At 37.0% G+C, this 25,695-nt stretch overlaps 3 protein-coding genes across 5 annotated transcripts; 2 read left to right on the top strand and 1 right to left on the bottom strand.

The window, feature by feature from the left end:
- Positions 1-3,617: 3,617 nt before the first annotated feature.
- On the top strand, positions 3,618-7,010 carry LOC149000067 (potassium transporter 5-like). The gene is made up of 7 exons (XM_089140844.1): positions 3,618-4,055; positions 4,249-4,474; positions 4,596-4,847; positions 4,977-5,288; positions 5,383-5,550; positions 5,647-5,901; positions 5,997-7,010. Exons 1-7 carry the CDS (start codon positions 3,909-3,911, stop codon positions 6,893-6,895), a joined length of 2,259 nt encoding a protein of 752 aa, XP_088996970.1. The 5' UTR covers positions 3,618-3,908; the 3' UTR covers positions 6,896-7,010.
- A 1,290-nt stretch (positions 7,011-8,300) lies between these two features.
- On the top strand, positions 8,301-11,243 carry LOC149000068 (F-box protein CPR1-like). The gene is made up of 2 exons (XM_089139118.1): positions 8,301-9,894; positions 10,725-11,243. The coding sequence occupies exons 1-2, from the start codon at positions 8,665-8,667 to the stop codon at positions 11,241-11,243; spliced, it is 1,749 nt and encodes a 582-aa protein (XP_088995244.1). The 5' UTR covers positions 8,301-8,664.
- Positions 11,244-12,014: 771 nt separating this feature from the next.
- LOC149000069 (mediator of RNA polymerase II transcription subunit 9-like) lies at positions 12,015-23,985 on the bottom strand. 3 transcript variants are annotated; one of them, XM_089139706.1, is made up of 7 exons: positions 23,602-23,985; positions 20,921-21,194; positions 20,471-20,530; positions 20,280-20,360; positions 19,985-20,043; positions 19,762-19,842; positions 12,015-14,212 (listed from the first exon to the last, which is right to left on the bottom strand). In XM_089139706.1, exons 2-6 carry the CDS (start codon positions 21,137-21,139, stop codon positions 19,785-19,787), a joined length of 477 nt encoding a protein of 158 aa, XP_088995832.1. In that variant the 5' UTR covers positions 21,140-21,194; positions 23,602-23,985; the 3' UTR covers positions 12,015-14,212; positions 19,762-19,784. The 3 variants fall into 3 exon arrangements, with proteins under 3 accessions (XP_088995832.1, XP_088995834.1, XP_088995831.1); XM_089139708.1 differs by lacking the exon at positions 12,015-14,212 and having other exon boundaries at positions 16,924-19,842; positions 20,921-21,190; XM_089139705.1 differs by lacking the exon at positions 12,015-14,212 and having other exon boundaries at positions 16,924-19,842; positions 23,602-23,984.
- Positions 23,986-25,695: the final 1,710 nt, after the last annotated feature.

Consider the following 25,695-nt stretch of genomic DNA (forward strand, 5'->3'; position numbering starts at 1 on the left):
AAGGCGAGGTGTGTGGAGCTAATTGGGTGTTTCCAAGGCTGCTTTGAGAGTTACAGATGGTGTTTTGGGCAACTTGACTTGCAAATTGCTTATCGTATGGATCTTAATGTAAGGGCGATCAGGCACCTAAATTAGCAGTAAAGATTAGATCGAAAAGACCACAGGAAGTATGGTATAAACTAAACTTTGATGGATCTTCTTTGAGGAACACAGGGTATGGTGGAGCGGCAGGATTAATTAGAGATAGCAGTTGAAGGGTGATAATCATCTCTTTCCCATGCTACTTAGGTGTTAAGCTAGGAAGCTGAATTTGTAGGTTTTGTGTGAGGATGGCTCGTGACATTGGTAATTCAAAGTTAAAGGTTCGAGTCGGATTCAATGATTGTGGTGTTAGCAATTTCTTTACGGAAACTCCCCTAGTTTGAGTTTCACCAGTGGCATGGCTTGTTGCGTTATTTAGATCGGCATAGATTGGAGGATAACACATTGTATCGTGAAGTAAACTTGTTGGCGAACTTCTTAGCTAGTCTGCAGCAAAGGATTGGGCTTCTTCTACTCTTAAGGCATGTCTTGAACATGTTTAACAGAAGTTGTGTTGGGATGCTCTCCAACAACCAAGGTTTCGGTTTGGATGATTCAAGTTGTTGCTCGAAAATCTATAGGGGCAGGCAAAGGTTGGTTTTTTTTTTTTTTTTTTTTTTTTATTTGTCCTTTTAAAACACTAAATTATGCTTTTGATACATAGATTGATGGTGATAAAAGAAATTAAAAGAGAGGTTTAATGGATTAAGCTTTTAATATACGTAAAGAAACTACATGAGTTTGGGAATGAAAACCACATTGAATCTGTGTATGTTTTTGTTTTTGTTACTGTTTCAATTCGTGTTTTCTTTGATTTCCCTTTTAATGCTTAGAAGTCAAGAGTTAAAAAATCTTTCTTGGTACAGGCATCTCCCATATTTTATAAGTAGGCAACCCTTCTCCCCCTTGCATTATATTCCATTTTAATAGCATTATAATTTATAGCTTTGAAAATGTCAGTACTAATATTGGCTCAATAAAACTTTTTCTGGTGGGGTAAAAAATTGTTTCCAAATAATCTGGAAATCTTGATTCATGTCAGGGTTGTTGATTCTTGAATGTACAAGAAAAAATTAATATGGGATGAAGTGTGCAAAACCAAAGGAGGGAGGCTAAGGGATTCGTTGCATAAAAGATTTTAATATGGCAGGTATGCCAGAGACAACTTTGGGGGATTGCTCTAAAAATGAAATGAACACCAGGCTAAGAATGTAAATGACTAAAAGAAGAGCAGTTTCAAGGCTTTATGATGCTTTTGGGTAGGGGTGTAAATGGATAATCAAAATCCGCTCCCAAATTCACATCCGCATCCGTTTAGCAGTATCCGAATCCGTCTGATTACTAATAGGATGTGGATATGGTATACCCCTTTCTTACCGATTATTATCCGTCTTATAAAATTATCCGATTAAGTTACTTATTTTGATTTATTTTTCTTGATTTTATAATTTTTTTACTTGAGATGTGAATATTTTAATAGACTTTCTACTAAAATAATTACCAAAGTTGCTAAATTCTTAAATTTCAAACTTAACCTCCCAAATAAAATGATAAAGATATCAATAGGTAGTCGAAAACCTATATTCAATATGTATACATGGCCATTTAGAAGAATTTACTTAAGAAAATAATTATCTAATTATCATCAGAATCCGATTCAATTCGTCTGAAAAACCGATAGGATATTATCCGAATCTGTCGAATATAATGGGATGCGGATATGGTATTACCACTATTCGATTCGTTGACACCCCTACTTCTAGGTGAGGAATCATTGGAGGCAGAGGAGGGAATCATTTGGCTTATTTTCCTACTTGGAGAGAATGTCCTTGTCTGCATTCTCCTAACCCCTCTCAAAAGGGTTCTAGGAGATGCCTTCTTTGCATATGGGTTTGCTCTTTCAATATAAATCTAACTTATCAAAAAAAAAATTATCATGATACCCATTCTGTATAAATAGACTATTCTAAAGATATGGTAGAGGGGGGCCATCCAATTCTCGTTTGCCCATTCCATCCTAGTTCTTCTCTTCGGTGTTTGTCCTGATTCTAAAGAAACAATGGAATGACAATACCACTCGGGCGTTGGAATTGCGAAGTATTCCCTTCCACCTACATTCATTGAATTTACTCTACATTGTCCACACAAGAGAGAAGAACGGAATAAAAAAAGAAAATAAAAAATTAAACTGAAATAAAGAATTGAAAATAATAAAAATGATAAATTATCTTAGGGTTTGAAATTTAGTGGGGATATTCCGCATGTATGTGATTATATCCACTAGCTAAGGTCAAGATCCATAATTTAAAACCATTTCGAGAATTGAGATACAATTATTAACTATTTTAAAATAATTCAATCAAAGTCAAAACTTTTTGAGTGACTTTCTGATTGGTCGGCCTATTTTTAATTCCTGTGTGGTCCATGAGTTTGGTGTGTGGTTCATGCATCATGTTTTGTCACATTTTTATGACTAGTAAAAGTTTCACACGCAAATGTCTGAAGTATTTATCAATCATCATATATTAGCCACTGAAATTGAATGGCCTAACATAAGTGAACCTGTTAATAATAATTAAGGTTGGAACTGTTAGATGCATGATTTTGATCAAACATTTTTAATGCAGTTTCTTTTTCCTCAATTGATATTTATTGGTTTTCGAGAAAATCTCTTCATATTCCTTTGGCCATTAATAGTTTTTTTGAAAAAATGAGAGGGGGAGAACTTAAGAATTAAATTGATTCGAATAATTTCAAGAATTTTAATTAACTATTATAGACATCATTTAATACTAATAACAAAAGTCAAATTGATTGAATACAGGAAGGAAATGAAATGTAGCTGTATCCCTTGAGTTTATACTTTTATAATAGTGTTAGTATTAGTATAGTATGATTAGTATGATACATGCATGCTTCTTATCACATTTCAAAAAAAAAAAAAAAAAAAAAGCGTAGGATAGTGGGACCCACTTTGGACGGAAAAAAAAATAGTAAGACCCAGCCCATTTCATCGATCATATGAATGGTTGGATTTATTCTATTTTGTTGACCCAAAAAGAGGCATGTACACGTTGTTTGAATGAATGGAAATTAAGCTGACTCGTTTCGAATTCAGATCACATTTTTCGCCGTCAAGTGAGAATAATGTGTTCTTTTGACATTTCTTCACCATATAGTAGTGATAGGTTTACATGGATCCACTAGAGTCTTATATATGATTTATTTTATTAACATTCATTGGTGAGATGGGTAGTCTCACCACTATTGTACTGTAAAAAAAATCAAGCAAACATATTAATTGTTCTCACCTCCCCTAATGAGAAGGTGATCTAGACTCGTTTGATCGTACGTGATAGCACTTGTTAGATTTTGTTTGGCTCCACAATCTCCAAGGTGAGGGATTTTCATCCCTTTGACTTGTGAATTCTGACCCGAGACACACCTTATTCCCATGTTTAATTAAAAATAAAAAGCCACCACCTTATTATATACCAAGTGGCATGGTTTACTATCACAAGTGCATTTATTCCAGACTCAAATTCAGATTTCACACGCAGATACAATGCACTGAGACCGGGAATTCCAAACAGTTGGTGAGAGTTGCGTAGTTTGAGGTGTGAAAGTCAGAATAGTCGCCCCTGGAACTTCCAGTTTCGTGACAAGAACAAATTTTTGTGAGAGTTGCAGTGAGATCAAGTGGCCATTATTCTTGCAGTATTACCTTCTTTAAAGATCAGCTTCTGAATGAAACTAAACAGATTTGTCAAACCCAGCTCCTGAAGTTACTTTTTTCGCTTCTGTTTCACAAATAGAAGTAACACACAATGGAAAAGGAAGGAGTGGTGGAGATAGCTGAATATCCAAATGAAAACCAGGAGCAACCACAAGTGACAAAGCTTATGCGAATCGATTCTTTTGATAAGGAGAATGGAACGGACACAGCAAAGTATCTTCACCATAGATCATTTCAGGTTTGTGTTCTTTGTTTATTACCTTCTTCTGACATGTTTACCAGATTTCTTTTATGATGTGGCTTTTTTTTTTTAAGCTATGTGAATGCGTGATGGCTTGTTATCAAGAAAAAAAGAAGAAAAAAAATTACCTTCTTCTGAAACAATTCCTATCAAAGTTCCATTATTTGATCAAGTCCTTGGCTGATTTCAGGCTTTGGATTGGGGAACCACCTTGAAGCTTGCATTTCAGAGTATTGGAATCGTTTATGGTGATATTGGTACCTCACCATTATATGTGTTTTCTGGTATTTTTCCCAATGGAATTTCTCATAGTGATGACATCTTGGGGGTTTTGTCTCTGATCATTTACTCCCTTACTTTGATCACTTTGATCAAGTATGTCTTCATTGTTTTATCAGCTAACGACAATGGTGATGGTAATTAATTATAAACCTTCTCTTCAATCACTTAATTAGTTCTTATTTCAATGTCTTCATTATACATAAATACACTAAGAATTAAGCATGAAGTACTGAATCAAGCACCTTCTATTTCCAGGAGGAACATTTGCTTTGTATTCACTTTTATGTCGTTATGCTAATGTGGGCTTCACACAAAAGCAACAAGATGAAGATAAGGATATATCCAGTTACCAGCTTGAATTACCGAAGAGTACGCGGTTGCGTCTTGCTTCAGCTGTTAAGCACTTTCTTGAAGGTAGCAAATCTGCAAAGTTCTTTCTCTTGTTCATGACCATGCTTGGAACATCCATGGTTCTTGGGGATGGGATACTTACTCCAAGCATTTCAGGTAACAAAACTCATCCATCATTCAAAAAAAAGGGAAATTTACTTGTACCATGTGATATTAATTGGAAGACTTTGCTGTCATAACAACATTTTTTTTTTTTCTTCTTCTTCTCTTGTTTCTCTTGAGCAGTGTTATCAGCAGTTGCAGGAATTAGGGAAGTTAAGAGTTCCATGACTAATGACACCATCATGTGGATATCTGTGTTGATCTTAATCCTCTTGTTCCTATTTCAGAGATTTGGAACAGACAAAGTAGGGTTCACCTTTGCACCAGTTCTAACAATCTGGTTCATCTTTATTGGAGTTATTGGTTTCTATAACGTCATAGTATATGACCCAAGTGTAATCAAGGCACTTAACCCTGCATATATTGTCAAGTATTTCCAAACAAACAAGAAAGATGCATGGATTTCACTTGGAGGTGTCGTCCTGTGCTTAACAGGTATGCAAATGGCTAGATCAATCTGTAAACAAATTAACCTTTTGTTTCCGAATTTTAATGATTGCTTGCTTTGTCTTCGATGAATCCAAAACAGGATCAGAAGCATTGTTCGCGGATCTAGGGCACTTCAACATTCGCTCGATCCAAATTAGCACTTGTGCTGTTGTTTTCCCCTCCATTGTGGTAGCTTATGTAGGCCAAGCTGCTTATCTCAGGAAAAATCCTCTTGATGTATATGATGCTTTCTACAAATCAGTTCCAAGTAACTCTTCATGCTTCTTCTTTTTCTTTAAGATTCAAATCATCATTAACTGAGAGTAATTCAAGTGATTCTACTTCCATTATGGCTATGTTGCAGAACCTGTTTACTGGCCAATGTTGGTGGTGGCAATATTGGCAGCCATTATTGCTAGCCAGTCCTTGATCTCAGCTTCCTACTCCATAACCCAACAATCTCTTGCACTTGGGTGTTTCCCACGAGTGACTGTTGTCCACACTTCTGCTAAATATGAAGGCCAAGTATATGTTCCAGAGATCAACAACTTACTCATGATAGCATGTGTTGCTGTAACACTAGGGTTTAAGACCACACAACAAATTGGGAATGCTTTTGGTACATATTCTTCATCTAACTAATAATGTGTGGATTCTGTTCATCAGATTTGTTTATGTTAATCTAATATATATCTACTTATCTTCGAAATGCAGGGATCGCGGTGTTGTTCGTCATGACAATCACATCTATGTTTCTTATCCTGGTGATGATATTGATATGGAAGACAAATCTTGCATTGATCATCCTCTACACTGCAACCATTGGCCTTGTGGAATTAGTATTCTTGAGCTCAGTGCTATATAAATTTGATCAAGGGGGGTACCTTCCATTAGCCTTTGCTGCATTCCTCACGTCTGTGATGTTTGTTTGGAACACTGTGCACCGCAAGAAGTACATGTTCGAGTTAGAAAACAAGGTTTCAGTGCAGAAGCTCAAGGAGATTGCGAGCAACCCACAAATTCAAAGAGCACCAGGTCTTGCCCTATTCTACTCAGAGCTTGTCCAAGGCATTTCCCCAATTTTCACTCATTACAGTGAAAATGTGGGAGCACTGCACAGTGTGCTTGTGTTTGTTTCAATCAAGTCATTACCCATAAGTAAGGTCCCAAAGGAGGAATGTTTCTTGTTTCGACGAGTTGATCCTCATTCATTACATATCTTTCGATGCACTGTGAGATATGGGTACACAGATGTGGTGCAGGAACGAGGACTATTCGAAATTAAATTGCTGAGTGGTTTGAAGGACTTCATTAGAGAAGATAACTTGTTGAGTGGGAGGAAATTTATGGGGAATACTAATGAAATTGATGAGATCGATGCCGAAGAAGCAGATATGGAGGTAGAGTTAGTTGAAAATGAATGCAATAAAGGAGGGATAACATATATTGTTGCTGAGAGTGAGGTGGTGGCTTCCAAGGGATCTAGTTTGGCAACCAAACTGATTATAGATTATGCTTACAATGGATTGAAAAGGTGCTTACTGCAACAAGATGTAGCCTTTGCTATTCCTCGCAAGCGTCTCTTGAAGGTTGGAATGATTTACGAGCTCTAGTGGTTTAGTGTTTTGGTGTTTTACCCATATATACACTCAAAATAAGACTGTACAACATAAATTTCTAATGATGATAAATTTCCGGCCAAACAATCCACCAAAAGTGGTTTGATAATAATTTTTATAATTTTTTAATTTTAGAAGATAATTTATGGAGTTCTATACAAAAAATTCTTGTTGGTTCCCTTAAGTGGTTTAAATTATATGTAACCTAAAACAAAATTACATTTAGCCCAAACAATTAACAGTCTAGTTAATGCCCACTTGTCCCAAAATTCCCTCCTAATGTTAATTTAAACTATCCTTGTATCTCATCTCACTCCATTTACTTTTGCCTTTTTAAGTTCAGTTTCAACCTTGCATTACTATACCTATTTCATTTCAATTATTACTTAACAGGGCTTGACACAAATTCATGCAATCATCAATGTAATCCCATCATTTAAATAAAGAAACATGCAATTCTAAAGTTACCAAGTATTCGCATTAAGTATTGTTTCTCATTTCTAGTTTAATAGTTTAAGAATATTATCAATATTGCAGTCATCATTCAATAAATCATTCATATCTATGTTAAATTTCGCTCATAAAACAAAACATAATGCACGCTTATGAATTGCACAAGTGGAAGAAGTATACTCAACTCGTAGGTCAGTGAAGGGATACCTTATTCCCCTTCACCCATCTTCTTCCTACAATCCTACACCTTGCCGGAAACCACCACCTTTGCTCCGAGCATAATGTTTCACATTTTCTATGAAGAAATAAATAGAAAAGGGCCTTGCTGGAGTCAAACCACAACATTTGAAACAAGATTATGTTTCAAATGCTCCACCAATTTGAGATAAAAACCTTTCAAAGGGTAGTTTTTTTTAGAATTGAGGTTCACCCGAGCCAGCTTAGGCGCAACTTGACTACTCGCCGTAGCTATCAAAAAGGGTTTGTGTGTTTGTGTGTGTGTGTGTAGAACTAAGGTTCACTTGAGCCAGATTAGGTGTAATTTGACTACTCTTTAGAGGTATAGCTAATACATATAATTTAACTATAACACAGGGCTTCACCCTAGTCCCAAGAAATTTCAACTCTGATACACTTCACCCCTAATCCCGAGGAAATTCGAACTCTAAGACACTTCAAAGAGGTTGAACATTGTTCAAACCCAATCAAAGAACTTGGAGATCCCCTAAGATCAAAGGTGGAGGAGCCCACAGTGAAGGTGGACCACACAACAACGAGTCGGGATCAGCAATCCCAACGGGGAGCACAAAGTGTTCCCCGGCTTCCAACCACAAAAACAGTGGGCCTCTAGGTGAAAAACACTTTTTGGAAAAAAATAAAAAAAATAAAATTCAAAATTACACCTGTGGGCCCCACTGTATTTTTGTGGTTGGGAAGAAAGTGCTTCCCACGGGGAGATGATCCCGATTCCACCGCAACTCCCTTCCCCCCACATTTCTTTTTTAAAATTTTCCTAAAAAGACCTCTCTACCCAAATTTTGACCCCTTTTCACACCTGTGGAAGTCCCCGAACATAAATACCAGAAGAATCCTAGAAGTTGGAGAACTCTTTCCGTATTCCATGTTCAGAAAGGAGTACAGGGGAAAGATAGAACAAAGCACACATAATAATGCTTAATGGGTTTCGAATGGAATACGAAACCAACCATGATTCTCTAAGATCTCTCTCTAAGAGCCCGTGATCGAGTGCTTTTTCTTCATTGCATTAACCTAGGGTTTGTGAAATAACATTATTAGATTGGTTCGAGAAGATGAACAATACTGGCGGCGGCGGCCGTATACGGCGTCGGATCAAGAATAGTAGTGGTGGTGCTGATGATGATCGTGATCTTCTATCTGTAGTGTTGCTGGAAGAATTATTGATGAAGGTGTTCACAAGGCTTCCCATGAAGTCTCTTCTCAGGTACAGGTGCCTTAGCAGAAGATGGTTTTATATCATATCCAGTGATCCTTATTTCTTTGATCTTCAATCGCGGAATTCCAATCACAAAACACCTCTCCTCTTTGGTGTATCACCAAGTCTACAAGTTCGTCATCCAAGACTTCTGCAATCCACCATGGACATTCAAGGCAATGTACTAAGTGAATTCCCTCTAAAATCAAGGAAAACCCCAGCGAATTCCTGCCGTTTTTTGTTGCCTACTCGCTTTGATCTGGTATGTTTCAAATCCAATAGAGGAGTTCATGTTTGCAATCCAAGTACACGCGAATTCATAACACTTTATCATTCTTCCATGGATCGTGGTTCTGGTTCTTATGGTTTTGGGTATGTCAAATCTACCAACGAGTATAAGATAGTTTACCTATGTAAAACTTTTAGAGAATGTAGGGTTTTCACCTTAGGGATGAGAGAAGACTCTCCTTCTTCTTATGCTTCTCCTTGGGCTTGGAGGAATATAGAAAAATCTCCATTTCATGTCTATTTGATGGCTCAGTATCCCTCAGCAGTGTATGTAGATGGAGCTCTTCATTGGTTGATCAATCTCAATCGTCACCCTGATATCAAACAATCAATCTTGGCTTTAGACTTGGAGAATGAAAAATTCAAACTAGTTCCATATCCCTGCAATTGTCCTAATGTAAAATCAAAAATTGGTCTCCACAAGGGTCTACTGTTGATGGAACTTAGAGGGTTTCTCTCCATATCTTATGTTCATGATAACAAAATGGACATATGGATGCTTAAAGGCTACCACTATGGGACTCCAGTTAACTATGAATGGGTGAAAGAGTATAGTATTGATCTTACCACCTTGGATGTTTCTTCCAGTAAAAAGAAATATGGTGATCTTATTCCTAGGGACATACAAGTTAATCATGAAGAGAGTATTAGTAAGGTGCTTATCCAGACTCCAATTGGTAAGATATTCTATTACCATCAGCAAACAGAAAGTTTTGAACGACTTCAGTGTGAGAAAAAGAGATGTGCAATGTTCAGCTTTTATATGACAAGCTCGCGCTCGCTGAGATATGTACTACAGGTATGTTCTTTGTCACTACTTATTTTAACATGTTGCCCAGAGACTCCTTCACTCATTCTTAGTAGAAATATTTTAGGAAAGAATGAACAATGTTAAATCACGCTACATCGTAGCTTGAAGATCTCAAACTTGAACCCTAAGAAAAATTCTCTAAAGCCATTTTTTACAACAATAGTTTTAGATTTAAATCAGTAAACTTTTTTAAGTGATTCTCCAGTCTCTTCTTCCACTACCTTGCCTTCTATCTTTTGGCTAACCTAATCTCCTTCGTCCCACGAGACCAACAAGGGGTAGCACAGAAATATTCACCTGTTATCCATCAACCACGCCTTTCATTAGGCCCTGACTCTCCCTCCGAAGACGAACATTGCAGAGGAACTCTTAGGTTCCTGGGGTGTTGGATTCTCACTCATGTTTGTGATACTCAAGTCAACGTTCTCCCTTCTGCCTCATCCACACCTACTCATGGGATGCTTTCCTCCAAGGCAGAACCTTCCCCTACTGATACATTTGTACATCCCACAGTTTCGGCAGATCGCCCTCCTCTAAAATCTTCTTTTGTATGCTTGGATAGCAACACTTGGATATAAACAGAGTACTTGGTGCATAAGGCTCCTGCAACTATGATAGCTTGGGAGGATTATAATGTACAGAGTCTGACCATTCTCATAATAAACAAACTGTTTTTAGACTCAGAAAATGTGACCGCTTGTTAACAAAAAACCTTTACCATTGCACCAAGAGCATTTGCCTCCATTTCGGATCTCATATTGTACTGCATATGGATTCTATGTTGATCATTACTAATGCTTTATTATAAATTGATGCAGAGACGTTTTAGATTTGAACAAATTATTGGAGGTACTCACTCCCAATTACCACAGCAACTGGCAAACAAGAATCCACCAATCTATATAGTCCGTGTTTTCGCACATTTTCGCGATCAAGATACAAATGCTTATGGAGGATATATAACAAATCTTCAGGGCCAGTTTGTAGCCATTGAAGGGAAAATTTTAGATGCAAGCGATAGCATTGATGAAGCAGAAGCAAAAGCCATTCTTTGTGGATTGCAATTAGCTCATGGGCAAGGCATACACTGTATTGCTTTAGTTTCTAATGCAAAGGAACTAGTTGATGCCATTAATGCTAGGCAAAAGCAAACTTTTCCTAGACTTGAAGAGATTCTTTTAAAGATAATCGATCTTCTTTCTGAATTTAGTTGGGTTGAAGTATTACATGATCGAAGAATGTCAACTCATGTGAACTGCCAAATCGTTTCCAAGGTTTTGAAGAGTCGGACTGAATTATGTTTGAGAAAACCACCTAAGTGGTTTGTACATGGGTGAAATCGATTACTTTTCTTTATATAATTTAGGGTTCTCCTGTAATTACATTTTATTTACTAAAAAGTTATTATCTGGATGGAAATCCAGAAAATTCGAAGTTAGATATACTTAAAAGAAGAAGAAGAGAAAGATAATTTCAGGATTTCTATTTTTCAAACTCCCTAACTTTTCAAACTGATCAAATTATTCCTCTTGCTAAACCTATTCATGATTCTATGTAATTATGATTCATAAGACAACATACCCTTTAATGTGATTAAAGAACATAGAACATAGCAAAACAAAAGATAATTGCAAGCAATGATGAGATTCAAACTACCACATCTTGCAATCGGAGAACAGCTCGATAGATACCAAATACCACATGTTGCAATCCGTGAACCACACGAGACATGGTACGCTTTTCTTTCGCTATGGGGATGTCTTTTGTTCTCAAGTTATCTAAATGACTGACCTTTGGATCAACATTCAATCACCATTCATTAAGGGCCGGGACAGAACAGAGACAACCAGACAGAACGAGAAAACAGTGGTGTAAAATCTGATCAGAATCGAGATTCACCCACAAACGGAACGAGAGGAGGGGGAAACAGAGATTTCAAAAAGCTACATGCACATTCACAAAACGCGTCAATAGTTTTTAGGATGAATCCAGTTTCTTCCACAACCAAACATCTAATTTTATAATTTAACTCCAAGATTTGAATCTATAGTTTGCCCGGACTCATGTAACCAAACCGGCCCTAAGCTCTTCTCGTGAATGTCCTAAAGATGATTCAGTGTTTATGTCGGAGTTGGTCTTGAGCATGCACTCAAGAAATTTATTTGAATTCCTGCAGGGAGTATAAAACTGCCCAGAGCAGTTCATAGATCATGAGATAGCAGAGGTACAATTCTCTTTCACATGCAAAAATGACCCTTCCACAACAATGAAAATACAAGTCAAGTTAAAGCACACCGAAGCCACCCAGTACATGTAAAACTTCATAATCAATTTGTTGAAGCAGAAATGTGCCAGGTTCATGAACATGTAAAGAACTGGATTAGCCAAATCCAGTCACTTGAACAGACACATAAATGGAGGAACAACCAAATAGTTGCATAAATCACTAAGAAAGCATGGATATGATATGACATAATGGGTGGAACACCTCTGTTTTATTCTTCCCCTTCTTTTTTCAGGTGGGGATGGGAAAGGAAAATGAAATTTTTTCAAGGAAATTACTGTGGGAAACCAAGAAGAGGTAATATGGTCTAGGATTTAATTAAGAAGCAATAACAGTCTTCCACAAAGGATTATTGGGTCTTCAAAAAAAAAAAACAGCAATAATAAGATGTTACATTTGGGGTATCATGTTCACTGTTTAGCTGTAAGTATAATATACTTTCAAAGCACAAAAGAGTTCAATGTTCTGGACAGTAGAAGCAAAACCCAGTCACTCGTGTGCGGTTCTCTGAATGTGAGATCCTCCACTTTTACAACTGGGTTCTCTTAGTCTCCTCCTGCACAAATAAAAAGGTGAACTCCAATCCTTTGAGGAGGCTCCTGCACCTACTCCATTTTTATTAGTCAAAAATAAAATGGCTAAAAGTTCAATTATGTTATCATGGTAAGCAACAGAAGAGAATAAATAGAAAACAGGTCACTTAAACTTCCAAGTCACTCAAAAGTAACAAACACTGCAAATGTAGAAATTAAGTAGGGAAAGCAGGTGTCTATTTTTAGTTGAGTTCTAGTGATTTCTTCCCATCCCAAATATGTAGCCAATTGCAGGGAAGAGGTAGTAGCAGTAAAACAAAGAAAAACAGAAGAAGAGACTCAGAAGACGATTCAATAAAGGACTGAACTGAAGACGTGGGGGGGGGGGGTTGTTGCAACTCACAGCCAGCAGTCACGCACTATACACACAGGAAACAAACTCAAATTATCTTGTCCAAATAATCCTGCATAATGGTTGTTTTTAAAGGAAAACAAACCATATAATCGCAAGTAATCAGAATTAGAATGTAAATTCAACCCAATCTACTATTTGCCATCATACTAGCTAATTCCTACTAAAATAAATGGTAATCTCCATGAATATCCAGATATAACTAAAATAACCACAAACAGATCCTAGTCAGTCCAAAAATTCAGGTTGGGTTGGTTATGCCTTTATCCGGTCTTTGAGCCGGTTGCATTGGCCCAGCCAAAATCGCTCTGTTACATCACACCTCTCCTCTGAGTACAACTCGACCACATTGAGTTTGAATCAGGACCAAAATACAGAGTGAGTCAACTAGTTGGGTGAGGAGATACAATCTCAGCACCTTCTTGAGCTTAATTTCTGGGAGCTTCCTTGTTAAGAGGAAGCTTTTTTCTCTGCCAAGATGCTTGACTGAGAATGTTTGGCATACCTAAAACAGTTGTGGCCATTGAGTGTAGAGCCATTGGTGTTGCAAAAACAGGCCATAGGTCAGCCCACATGAGAACGAAGACAGTGCAGATGTAAAAGAGCAAGAGAGGCAAAAGTGAAGAAGACAACTTGCAAGGGTGAAAGCTGAAGACTACAAGTTTAGTGTAATGGCAACAACTTCCCAGCTCTGATATGTCCTTAATTGAGAACTTGTGGAAGCTCAAAACATGAAATATGTACTCTTGAGTCAGCTTTCTAACATTTTATGAATCATATCAATCCAATGTTAGATTTGGAAGTTATGGCTTGATCATGAGTCGTGGAGTCTTGTGATTCAGAAACTGTTTCTGCATATTCATCAGCACTGAACCTTAGTTGAAGAGTAAACATGAAAGTCACAGCTCTTTGAGTCATCTTTCATGTGTAAGAATAATAAAGTCAATTGGAAATCAGACGAGAGAGTTATGGCTGTTTTTTGCACCACTGTCAGTTTCAACAAGGAATAGACCATACTCAACAGTGAATTGACCATTTCCGATGCCGTATGAAGAGCTTCAAATGGTAAAGATATGTCTGCAGGCATCAACAATTAAAAGAAAGTTGTCAACAATGAGATAATGGCAAGAGAAAATGTTGGTGTCAACAGGGGTCATTTTGAGATTTGTAAAGGAAAACAAAAGAAAGGAGAGAGAACCTCCCCAAAAAATCCTAGAATATTACCTTCAAAGGATTCTTCAAGAACATCAAGTTTCATCAAGAGTTTGGGTTGAGAGAAGAAAACCAGGTTTGTGTAATAATTCAAGACAAACCAAGATTACATAATTAAGCTTTGGCAGCAAAATGCCAAAATCATCAGCGAATGTGTCATGGAAAGGATAAATGAAAAGCTAAAGCAAGGACCAGCTGTCAAACAATGAAGTAGCAATATGAATAGAATTAATCAATTTAAGGTCTAGCCAAATCAGCTGTCAAAAGTATGATCAGCCTTGGTTAAATTAAGGCTATGATGCTGGTAAAACACTATTCCATTGGTTGGATTAAGAGGTATGACCTAGTTACTAAAATAGAAACTTGGTTCAAAGATAAAAACTTCTAGACTGTAGCACAAACTAACCAATTGATGATCCTATTACTTGGATTAAATGAAACCCCATATGAGGGTATACCAAGCTGCAAATCTAGGACCAATGTGATGATTGGACTCTAAGATAATAGAGTGTGACTGAAAATAGAAACTTCAGTTTTTAAATGTTTGATGGTGGCATGGATGAATGAACGATGGATGAATGAATGGGAAGGTGAGATAAGATGGTAAGCTAATAAACCCAACTTTCAAATTCCTAAAACTTTTAAACCCTTCATCCAAACCACAAACACTTCTAGGCTTAGATTAAATCAACCCTAAGTAGCACTCAACCTTAACCCTATCTTGACCTAAACCCTAGAAACACTAATTCCTATATAACCCTAGATTTCAAAACCCTAAACTATAAAATTCAGATCTGAAACTATAATTACAGTAAAGGTTACAGGCCCTAAAACCTAAACCCGAAACCCCTAAGCGTGGCAGAATCTACCCTAACCCTTAGAAACCCTAAATCCATCCAAAGGCCATCAACTGAAGGTATTTTCAGCCACATAAGACTGCTGATTCTTAAAGAAGATGATCCTGGAGTGGTTTGATTCTAGGAAATTATTCCAGCAAATAAACCCTAGAATTTGGCTTATATCAAGAAGCCAAGGGAAAAGAGCGAGAGAGAGCGAGAGAGAAGGTAACAAGAAGGAAGATGAGCTTGACAATAATCCAGGAATTGCATAGAAGAACTCGTTCTTTCAGGCCTTCATTCTTTGCTTATTTCCATCTCAATATATACTCTTCCTAAGCCCCCAAAAAAAAAAAAATTTGGGGGGGTTGGGTGGTGGAGGAATGCAGAAATAACTCCCAGATAACATTAGTACATCTTACTTCTGGCCCTAAAGATATATATAAACAAGAAGGGGAAAAGCCAAAAAAAAAAGGTAAAAAAGAGTACTGCACATAATCCTCATTTAGCCATTATGAATTGACATGTAATGACATGTCCTGCATAAATCATCAAGTGATGCCCTCTCAGTGGGAAATAAGCATTTGTAAACTTTTGTGCATGGCACATTCACCAGAAACATAACCAAAGCTAGCTCATTTGTTGTAATTAGCTTTCAATGAAAAGATCCTACATGGGCATCCTTAAATTTGTTTGATCCCGGTTCCTAATGTTCTGTCAAGAACTCTTCCATTCTCTTACATAATCTAACCATTTTTGTAGCTTCATTTTAAACTGAATGGGACAAAGATTCTATAAAAATTATGTTCACCAAACAACTCCAATAAATGGAACATTTGTAGTCCTAATCCAAGGATTCTCACCATTCAATACAGTAAAAAAAATCACCTAATTAATGTCAATGTGTCATACTCCATACTCCATGATTTTGGTCAATGAAGCCCAGCATATGATGCTAAATGCAACAAAAATTAATTGAAACGATCGTTTTCATTTTCTTATTTTTTATCCCCTTTTCCCGAAAATGGCACCTTGAAGCCACAAATTACCCCCAGCAAGATAAAGGGTGCATTCAATTGTTTAAGAAAAATAGGGAAGATTATGGAATTCTCCATTCAAAATCAAAAGAACAACCCTGTAGATTATAATGGCAAGTTATACCAGATAAGTCTTGCCCCAAGATACTGTCTCATCAACAGAATTCTTGGGAAGAGATATACATCCAGAAGCCTTTTGCCCAGCCATTCAAACGACCCATTGGTGAAGCTGAGAGAAAAGACATACATAGTCTAGGTCATGTTCCAAATATGACCTTCGATAGAGTTTATTGGAAGGCAAAGACCCATGCATACCCCAAATAGCTGAGATTCTCCTAACTTGCTGGGTTGTGGCTCACCTTTCATTTTTCCATTTTTCATTTCCATTTTTCTTTTACCAAATTTCCCTTACCTTCTTCTACCTTTCTTACTTATATACCTCAGTATTCCCTATTTTGTCCTGTTTGAAACCATGGAGCCAACCCCTTAAGTAAGAGAATGGCTGAGTTTGTTATTGTTGTATTCAAAGTTTCAAACACAGGTAACTGGAACAAAACCGAACCAGAATCCAGATTTGAATAAGTTTGACAAGACCCTAAAATGCTTTTTCAGATCCAATTTTACACATGCAAGAGAGGAAATTTTAGTCAAGAGTAGCAGCAAGAAATTTTTGCATCAAATCTTCCTGCTTACAACTTCACCCTAAAACTTCATGACCTCCAATCCCTTTTGAAATTTCCTTCCATTTTTAACTTTTTACACATTTATTGAAGAATCAATGCTGTGAATATTCTCAGTAGGCTTAGCTCTACGGGAGTAGAAACTGAAAATATTGGACTGATTTCATAATTCTTAGATCTTTAAGATTCTAGTTTGTAAGCTGGGTTGTGCAAACCCCATGGTTCTATTAATTTAAAGTTTTAAACCAGGTTCCAAAAGAAAAGTGACTTCAAGCTAAAGAATTTGGTGAGAGTGATTCACATATAAAGCAGGCAAATCGTTTCCATAAATAATTATGCATTTGTCTCACAACTTTGCTTACTGCATCATAGCTGGTATCAGAGTATCCACTGCAAAACCACAGAAGCTGATGTCAGTTAGATGATTTGTCTAATATCTTGTGTGGCAAGGGTCCTTGGATTAGAACTACACATTTTCCATCTAATGAAGTGATTGGTGAGCAAATCCCCTAGAATCCATCTCCCATTCAATCCCAAATGAAACTAAAAATAAATGTAGATATCAGAAAGAGAAGGTGACATTGAGTTGTGACAAGAATTATAGGAGTCTGAACAAAAACAAATTTCACACCCATATCAGATTCTCTTTTCAAAACTAATTATTAGAAACAAGCATCCAGGTAATGTTTGAGATGTCCATTGTACCAACGAGTATCATCAACCATCAGAAGTTGATAGATTCAGACGAAGTCTAAATAGTCTACCATATAAAATGATGATGGATAACATTGGCCATTGAGGCTGATAATTTACTTTCTACTTTTTTTTCTTTTCCCTCACACTGTTGAGCAATTCCTAGTCTACCATATAAAATGATGACGGATAACATTGGCCATTGAGGCTGATAATTTACTTTCTACTTTTTTTCTTTTCCCTCACACTGTTGAGCAATTCCTATGCTATATGCATCGATATCTATGACCCAAGAGAGACTGAAATCCAGTAACCTGATTTTAGGTTCACTTATATCTCTATTGCATATCACCAGAAATCCACATCACTCCTTTTGATGCAGAAGCCATGCAACACATCAATTACCCCAGATGCCAAACTAGGATAAAGGAAGATGGGAAAGGTGATTACAGAATGTGAGTGAATAAAGCGGTAGAGAACCACGAAGGAGGGAGAGTTGCACCCTACCTTAGGCAAAGGTAAGAAAAAAACTAATTATGACTTGAGAATTAAATAAAACTAAGGGGGGAAGAGTTCAGTGAAATAATAGAAAGATCAACAAAAAAGAGGCTTATTACATGTTGATGGCTTCATCCTTCCATCAACATAGTAGGGGTGCTATACCAGTAAGATCTTACGCTACTAAACTCCTTAGGAACACCAATAAGATTAATTTGCTAATTGCTAGGCCTCTTAAGAATGCCCACTACCTAACCAAACTATTAACCAACAGATCAATATAGAATTTCTGACAATAGGAGTGACAGAGTTGAAGGATTGGTTCGCAAGTTGGTCATCAAGGGCATTAAGGCTTTGGAACAGAGAACTAGACCGTCAAGTTGCCAATGGGTAAGTAAACAACACTGACAATATGAAGGAAATAGGAGTGACAGAGATCGAATAAAATCTCCCCAAGATCTTCTGGCTCAATCACAACAGGGAAGAAATAAGAGAACACGATCTTAACAAAGAAAAGAAAAGACATGGGGAGAGCCCACACAAACACACAACCACACACACACACACACATGCACAGAGCACAACTAACTCTGTCTTCAATTCATTTCAATCTTCCCAATGAATTAGGTTACAAGCACATTGAAAATTTTCCTTGCTAAATGTGCACATATTCCAACTTAAAAATAGGTAAAGAGAAATCATAATTCGTAAGTGAAGAGAGACAAAATTGGAGATAAAACAGGATTTTTGACATTACGGAAGAAGCTTGATGTCCAGCTTAGGGAATAAACATACCTTTCACTTGATAGAGTAATTTTAATTGCCATATATTATATTGCTTAGTTTTCTACCCTAAATAAGAATTACAAATGAACCGACCCTATAACCCACATATCCATTTGTATATTAAGTTGTGGTGACCAATAATAACTCCTACACACAACTAACAACTGATTAATGGGTAACAACTACTTAATATTGACAGTAATAATAGCAATAATTACATAGTATAATTACTATCATAACTATGTTATATAATTAAGAGGACTTAAATATTAAACAATCCTACTGTAACATTTCCTAAATTTGGTCTAAAATTAAAAATTTAACTCTCAAAGCCAACCTAACATGGAATCAAACGTAGCCTAATAACCCTAATCAAAAGATTAAAAGACAGATATAAAGAACTTAAGACATAAACTACTAATATCCTACTAGACTGAAGACAAAAGAATAGATATAAATAAACAACTAACATCCTATCTGCATCAAGTTTATAAGCCATAATTCTGCGAGTAAGATCTTCCAATCTAAGAGACATAACACAAGTTCAAACACACCATTTCTTGCTCAAAATAAAGGTATAAGAATCCACATGGCAATAATTACAGGTCCAAAGACAATGAGTTTCTTAAGACTTTATCATAGTTTCCATCTTCACTGGCATTCAACAAAAACCCATCTATGATGTTCCCTTTTAAAATTTAATAAATTTTCCCTAAAACCGACATTTCTTTGTCTCCACAAGTTCCATTATTAATACATTTATTGCTTTGAGAAACTCGAATTCACTACCATTGATCATTGAAGAAGATCATACTTCCCCAATAGAAAATCCGTCCAGCATTTCTTTCTTATAATATAATTAAGTACAAAAGGAAACTTCTTACAAGTATCAGCAGAATGGTATGAGTCATCTATCTAACTTAATCAGCTGTTCAACAGAGCTTCTGTACTTGGCAATCAGATCCCTGGGATTAAAAATAATCTATTATTAGATACTTGAATAACAGTTATTATGATTATAATAGCAGAACCATAATATCTGTACATGTTGATAGTTATCATAATTGTAACAGCTGTCATAGCTTTAACATCTATGTATCTACAAACCTTCTTTGGTTTAGCAGTTGCTCAGTTTCCTCCAGTTTTCGCTTCTGCCCTTCAACTGTCTACAGACCCACTCAGTGACAATTAATAAACTTCCAATTGAATCTAAGATATGTGAAAAACATGAAAGGTAACATATTTTGCGAAATCCGGAGTCACCCAGTTTTCTTTCTTTTCTTTTTGTGGGTGTCCCCGGCTGCAGGAAGGGATTTACAGCCCAGTTAATATTTTGTACAGGATATTACAGATTTACAAATGAAAAACTAGAAATAGCAACATAGCATGGTTGTTTACATACCATGGCTTTTGCATTTATTGATCCTGATATAGAGTTCAATATCTGTTGACACTTTTCAAACTGGCTACTCAATTCGGTCACCTATTAGTGGCAATAAGAAGTAAAAATAAGTAGACAGCGCCAACATCTATGTTTACAACAAAAATAAACATTAAAGACAAATTTACAGTGTTGAGCTGGAAGAAGCTAACCGCATCCGCATGCTGTTCACGTGTACCACTTTCGATTCCTTCTGATAAATTCTCCACCAACTTATTGAAGAGACAAATGAAATCCAAAAGTTTTGAGTAATATAAAAATAATTTCAGTATAGTAGAACCACACTAATAACCACTTGCATATACTAAAGCCACAAGGAATCAGTATCACACTATCACAACATAAATAAGAGTATAAGACCCCAAAAAAAATATGTAAAACAAACATATGAAAGGGAAACTTTCACAATTGGACATACTAGTATAGACTACAACATCTAGGTATTAGAGTGACACACAATGGAACTATACCTTTATAAGACCGGGATTGATTCTATAACATGATGTCGTGTCACTTGTTGGGGTAGCCATGAAAATAAATCCAGTAGTACTAATAATTTTTATAGGAAATCAGAATGTATAGTTGAATTGAAAAGAACATACATGTAAAAGATGGAAATGAGAAGCCAGCGACTGATGTTGATGACGCTGCTGCTGCTGTTGTTGTTGTTGCTGCTGCTGCTGCTGCTGCTGTTGTTGTTGATGAAGAAGATGATGTTGGTGGAGATGAGAGAGATCCTGACTTGATGGTGTTCCTATATGGTTTGGAGTCGAGGAATTAGGAATCATCATCCAACTCCCTCCTGAGTATGGGTGTTCCATTAGTTCCCTGGTTTGGTCCCCGAAACTTAAGATCAAGAAATAGATCTTCCTCTAACTTCAGCAATGGTTGAAGTCTTAGTTAGCAAGTTCAGGAATGGCAATAATATGGGCACAGACACATACAAGAACTAAACAGCTAGACTGCAATAATACTATTACCAGTAGAATAAAATGTGTACGGCAACTATATGTATGTATTTAATACAAATTTAATATGGCTGCTCTGCAAGCAATAATGGGGACCTGTAGAACAGATATTCACAACCTAATAGACAAAATAATAGCATTCTCTGGCCCCTTTTTTTCGGGTAATCAAAGAGAGACCTACATAGCATCCATCATATAACTCATGAAATCCACAAAATAAAGTTCATGTCATAACATGTAAAATATGTTGGAGGATTAAAGGACCTGCCCCTTTTTGCAGTTCTCGTTAACAATCAAGAGGAAAAAAAGCATGTAACAGATGTGAGAAACTAAACGCCACCACCATTTTATCAAAACAGGGAAGATTTCAAAAGAATAGGGAAGACCACAAAACAAAATGAATTTGCATTCTTTGAGAATTCAAACTCTCAGAAAAAATACACAATGGCATAATGGATACTCATAATCTATCCCCCACCCATATATATATACACACATGGAATCATACAAGCCTATATATAAACGGCAATAACACCACAGAAATTGCAGTCACAAGAACAGCTTGATAAATATTTGCATCCAGTGGAAGATAAGAGTAAATAAGGGGGAAACTTAACTGAAAATGACTATCAAATTGATCAGTATTGGAGGAAATCGTAAATTACCAGGACTAAACTCAAGAAGTTAAACAGCAATAATACTAGGCTCATGGCCAGAACTGGTGGAATTCACCTGGACTTTGTCTGGGTTTCAGTTAAAGGATGCTTTTTTTAATTAAGTATGACTAGAAAGCAACATTCCTACAATTACAATATTCAACATTTCTTGGGTAATGAATGTTGCCTAACGCAAGAAAGAGAACTTTCCAAAGATGCCCTTATCTTGGAGTTACCCACCAGTATTCCTGGTTTGAGCCAATTGACAGTGACTCTGTTGGTTATTGGTGAAAACAATACGAATGCTATCAACCTACAAGAATCAAAAGGAGAAACACCTATTCCTATTTCACTGATCTGACGGCTCTGCTTTTTGCAATCACAGCACCAGGAGACGCATAGATCAAAAATGTTGAGAAGATATGAATTGCTAAGTCAATTTTTGGATCCCCAGAGATGGACTAGTCAACAAACAGGGATTCCTTTTGCAAGGACAGTGGCTAGGGTTGCAATTGTTTTTCCGCTATTTCCTCAATTCCCCCCTATCAACAAAAGAAAAGAAAAAATGCCTTTTTAAGTAAATGCTCCATTGGAGGTACCATAATATGTGTTTTAAACTTTTCATACCATAGTGCGACAATAGAACATCTGGGTACACAAAAGAATTGCTTAGTATGCGTTTGGTCAAGATTTAAAGTATTGCATATTGGTAATGTATGGGTTGGGTGGTTTTAAGAGACATTTCGTGTTATATCGTATGTAGATATGCATTGATGGGTGTGGAATTGAATGGAAACGATCAAATAGGTAAGGAAATGACCCAATATAACCCCCCCCCCACCAAAACAAAACAAAAAAAACAGACATAGCTAATAAATAGTTATCATGCACCTATTACTTAAATATGTGTAATTCATCACCACCAAGAAGACATGACACCTCTTTAGATTAGATTTCATTCATTCATTATACTCGTGAAAGATCTTATTTTGAACTAACATTTATTCAAGTTCAATGACAAGTAATACTGAGCACTTCAGCTGTGTTTTTTTATTCAATAACAGCAAAGGAGCTTTAGAAGTAATAAGCCATCTTTTAGATTTTTTCCCCTTCTGTAACATGTAGTGAGTAAATGATAATTTTTTAGTAGATAGATGGCAAAAAGACCATGTTTTAAATAATCAATCCCAAGTTCTGCCTCTGCAACCACATTACTCTTTGGAAGCCTAAATTCAAGATGCGTGGAAACACTTCCCAGATAATCAAGAACAGTCACTAGTCACTGCAAATATACTCATTTGTATTCTCCACCACCCTCTACATGATAAACCCATCAATTATTGGTCCCACTGATTTAGCCCATAGTTGGTTTCTTTACTGGTTAATTACAATCAAACATCCCCATGCCATTGGTTTTGTAAAAACCAGTAAATCGACTATACCAATTGATAGACTGAAACAGGAAAAACGAATCACATTAAAACACTAAAAGCAGGAGTTCGGGTTGATCCCACAGATTTCTGTAAATAATGTTACAGCCTGAACAAGTTCTTACAGACGAGAATTCCTTCCTGAATAAAAAAAAGGGACCAATATCCAAATTACTTACCAAGTGAATAATAATGCATACATATATATGACTGCTGTTTCAAGTTTTACCTGAAGATCTCTGGGACAAAAACCCCGAAAAGGCTTTTGTCCTTGAACGCTGGAGATAGCTGTGGCAGCCTAGCAGGGCGAGTGGTTGGCGTTGCAGAAGGATGAAGAAGAAAGAGCACGAGGGAGTGGGAGCGAAGAAGAAGAATAACAGGGAGAAGAGGAGGAGGAGGCTACCATTTACTACTGTAAGAGAAGGATCCGAAGCAGCAGCTGAAGAAGAGAAGGCTTCTGCTCTGCAACTCGTAGCAAGAGAGAGATCGAGTTCCGCCTCCGTAAAGAAACCCTTGTTTTTTAAGTTTTAAGTTTTAACCTGGGTCTTCACGTATCGACATGTATCGACGCATCATCATCAATCAATAAATAAATGTTTCTTAAAGAAGAACAAAATGGCGAAGGTCGTTCTGTCGTTCGATACGTAGCGCTTATTGTTTTATTGGAATCTATAATAAATTAACTTCAAGGGAAAAGAAAAGAAGAAAAAAGAGAGAGACATACCGATATTGCAGATCATCTCCGTGAATACTTGCCGATACATGAAAATCTAATGACGTATCTGCCTTTATCGCATCGGATATCCACAAGTCCAATACATATCGGCTTATACAAAACAATATTGGTCCCAGGATTGCTTAACCGATAACCTACACCAACGAGAGGAATCCACAATAAACAAAGGTGGTATACCTCACCAAGATCTATCTAAAGATAACCTGCAAGCATCCTTAACAAGAAAATCAGCAAAGCCATTTCCAATTCTAGGAATATAACTAAAAGAAACCCTAGGAAAGAAAGAACAACGCTTCAAAATATCTACTACTAAACTGAGACACATCCAATCTAAAGATGAGTGGAGACCCTGGAGAGCACTAATAACAGGTAAACAGTCTGAATGAATATACAAATCTACCGCTCCTAAAGAGGAACCCAAAATAATGCCATCTCTAATTGCTTCAAGTTCAACTAAAGTTGCTAAAGTACTATGACCACATCTGCTTTGAGCCGCTACAAAACCACCATTATATTCCCACATGATGCACCCTCTTTCATTTAATATAATTGTTGCTTTTTCGTTTTGGCCAAACAAAAAAAGAAGACCCCAAAAGGAGGCAAACACCGACACCCCACAGAAAAACACAAAGCCAGTAGAAGGTGGTAAAACAAAGACAACCCCCAAGAAACCACACAACAAAAATGAAAACAAAAAAAGGACCGGGAGAACCACGAAGAGGAGAAAAGGAGACCCAACACGGCCACAAGGGGAAAAGAAAGCAGACAAGAGCGGGACGCGCAAGCCAAGGAGCCCGACCCCAAGAAGCCACGGAGGCCAACGAACGGAGGAACAGAAGCGAAGAAACGGCGCAGCAGAAACCACCGAAGCGCACGAAGAACGAACGCCGGACGGGAACAGAACAGAGAAGCAAAGGACAACCGAGGGGAGCCCACAAAGACAACAAGGGACACCAAAGGGAAAGGGGAGGCAAACACAACCAGGGGGATAAACAAACAAGAAAGAGAAAAACCCAAAAAAGAAGAGAGCCACGGAAAGAACCAGAAGCAAACCCCAAGGAGAAACGGGAGAAAGGAGGGGAAAGGACGAGGAGGACGAAGAAAAAGGCAAGAGAAGAGCGGAGGGAGAAGGAGGGCCCAAAAGCAAGAGAAGAGGGGAGGGAGAAAAAGGAAACAAGAAACAAGAAAAAGGAGGAAAAGAAAGAAACAAAGGAGAAAAAGAAGAAAAGGGGAAAAGAAAAGAGGGAAAAAAAAAAAAAGAGGGAAGAGAGGAAAAAAAAAAAAGGACAGAGACAAGGAAGGATGGGGGTTGGAAACAGGGGGCAATGTTTGGGGCATGCAATTTGCTCAAAAAAAAAAGATCAGCACTTATTAGGCTATAGTGAGGAGTTCATGGGTTGCCACTCTCGATGGTATATGTAGTAGTCCTCCCCACCTAGTATAAAGCTACAAATTTCGAGAAAAATAAATATTATTAGCTGATACTTTAACCTTGTATTTGATACCTAGTATAAAGCTACAAATTTTGAAAAAAAAAAATAATATTAGCTGATACTTTAACCTTGTATTTGATGGCAATTTTTTTGA

Source organism: Hakea prostrata, chromosome 11, assembly GCF_041222555.1.
Source record: "Hakea prostrata isolate BN-2017 chromosome 11, UWA_Hpros_2, whole genome shotgun sequence".
In the NCBI taxonomy this organism is placed as follows: domain Eukaryota; kingdom Viridiplantae; phylum Streptophyta; class Magnoliopsida; order Proteales; family Proteaceae; genus Hakea; species Hakea prostrata.

Coding starts and splice junctions, on each gene's coding strand:
- LOC149000068 (XM_089139118.1), top strand. CDS start 8,665: ATGAACAATACTGGCGGCGGCGGCCGTATACGGCGTCGGATCAAGAAT. Junction 9,895..10,724: donor CGCTGAGATATGTACTACAG/GTATGTTCTTTG, acceptor AAATTGATGCAG/AGACGTTTTAGATTTGAACA.
- LOC149000069 (XM_089139706.1), bottom strand. CDS start 21,139: ATGGAACACCCATACTCAGGAGGGAGTTGGATGATGATTCCTAATTCC. Junction 20,044..20,279: donor CAATAAATGCAAAAGCCATG/GTATGTAAACAA, acceptor GTGGGTCTGTAG/ACAGTTGAAGGGCAGAAGCG. Junction 19,843..19,984: donor CAACTGCTAAACCAAAGAAG/GTTTGTAGATAC, acceptor TTTTAATCCCAG/GGATCTGATTGCCAAGTACA.
- LOC149000067 (XM_089140844.1), top strand. CDS start 3,909: ATGGAAAAGGAAGGAGTGGTGGAGATAGCTGAATATCCAAATGAAAAC. Junction 4,056..4,248: donor TTCACCATAGATCATTTCAG/GTTTGTGTTCTT, acceptor GGCTGATTTCAG/GCTTTGGATTGGGGAACCAC. Junction 5,289..5,382: donor TGTCGTCCTGTGCTTAACAG/GTATGCAAATGG, acceptor AATCCAAAACAG/GATCAGAAGCATTGTTCGCG.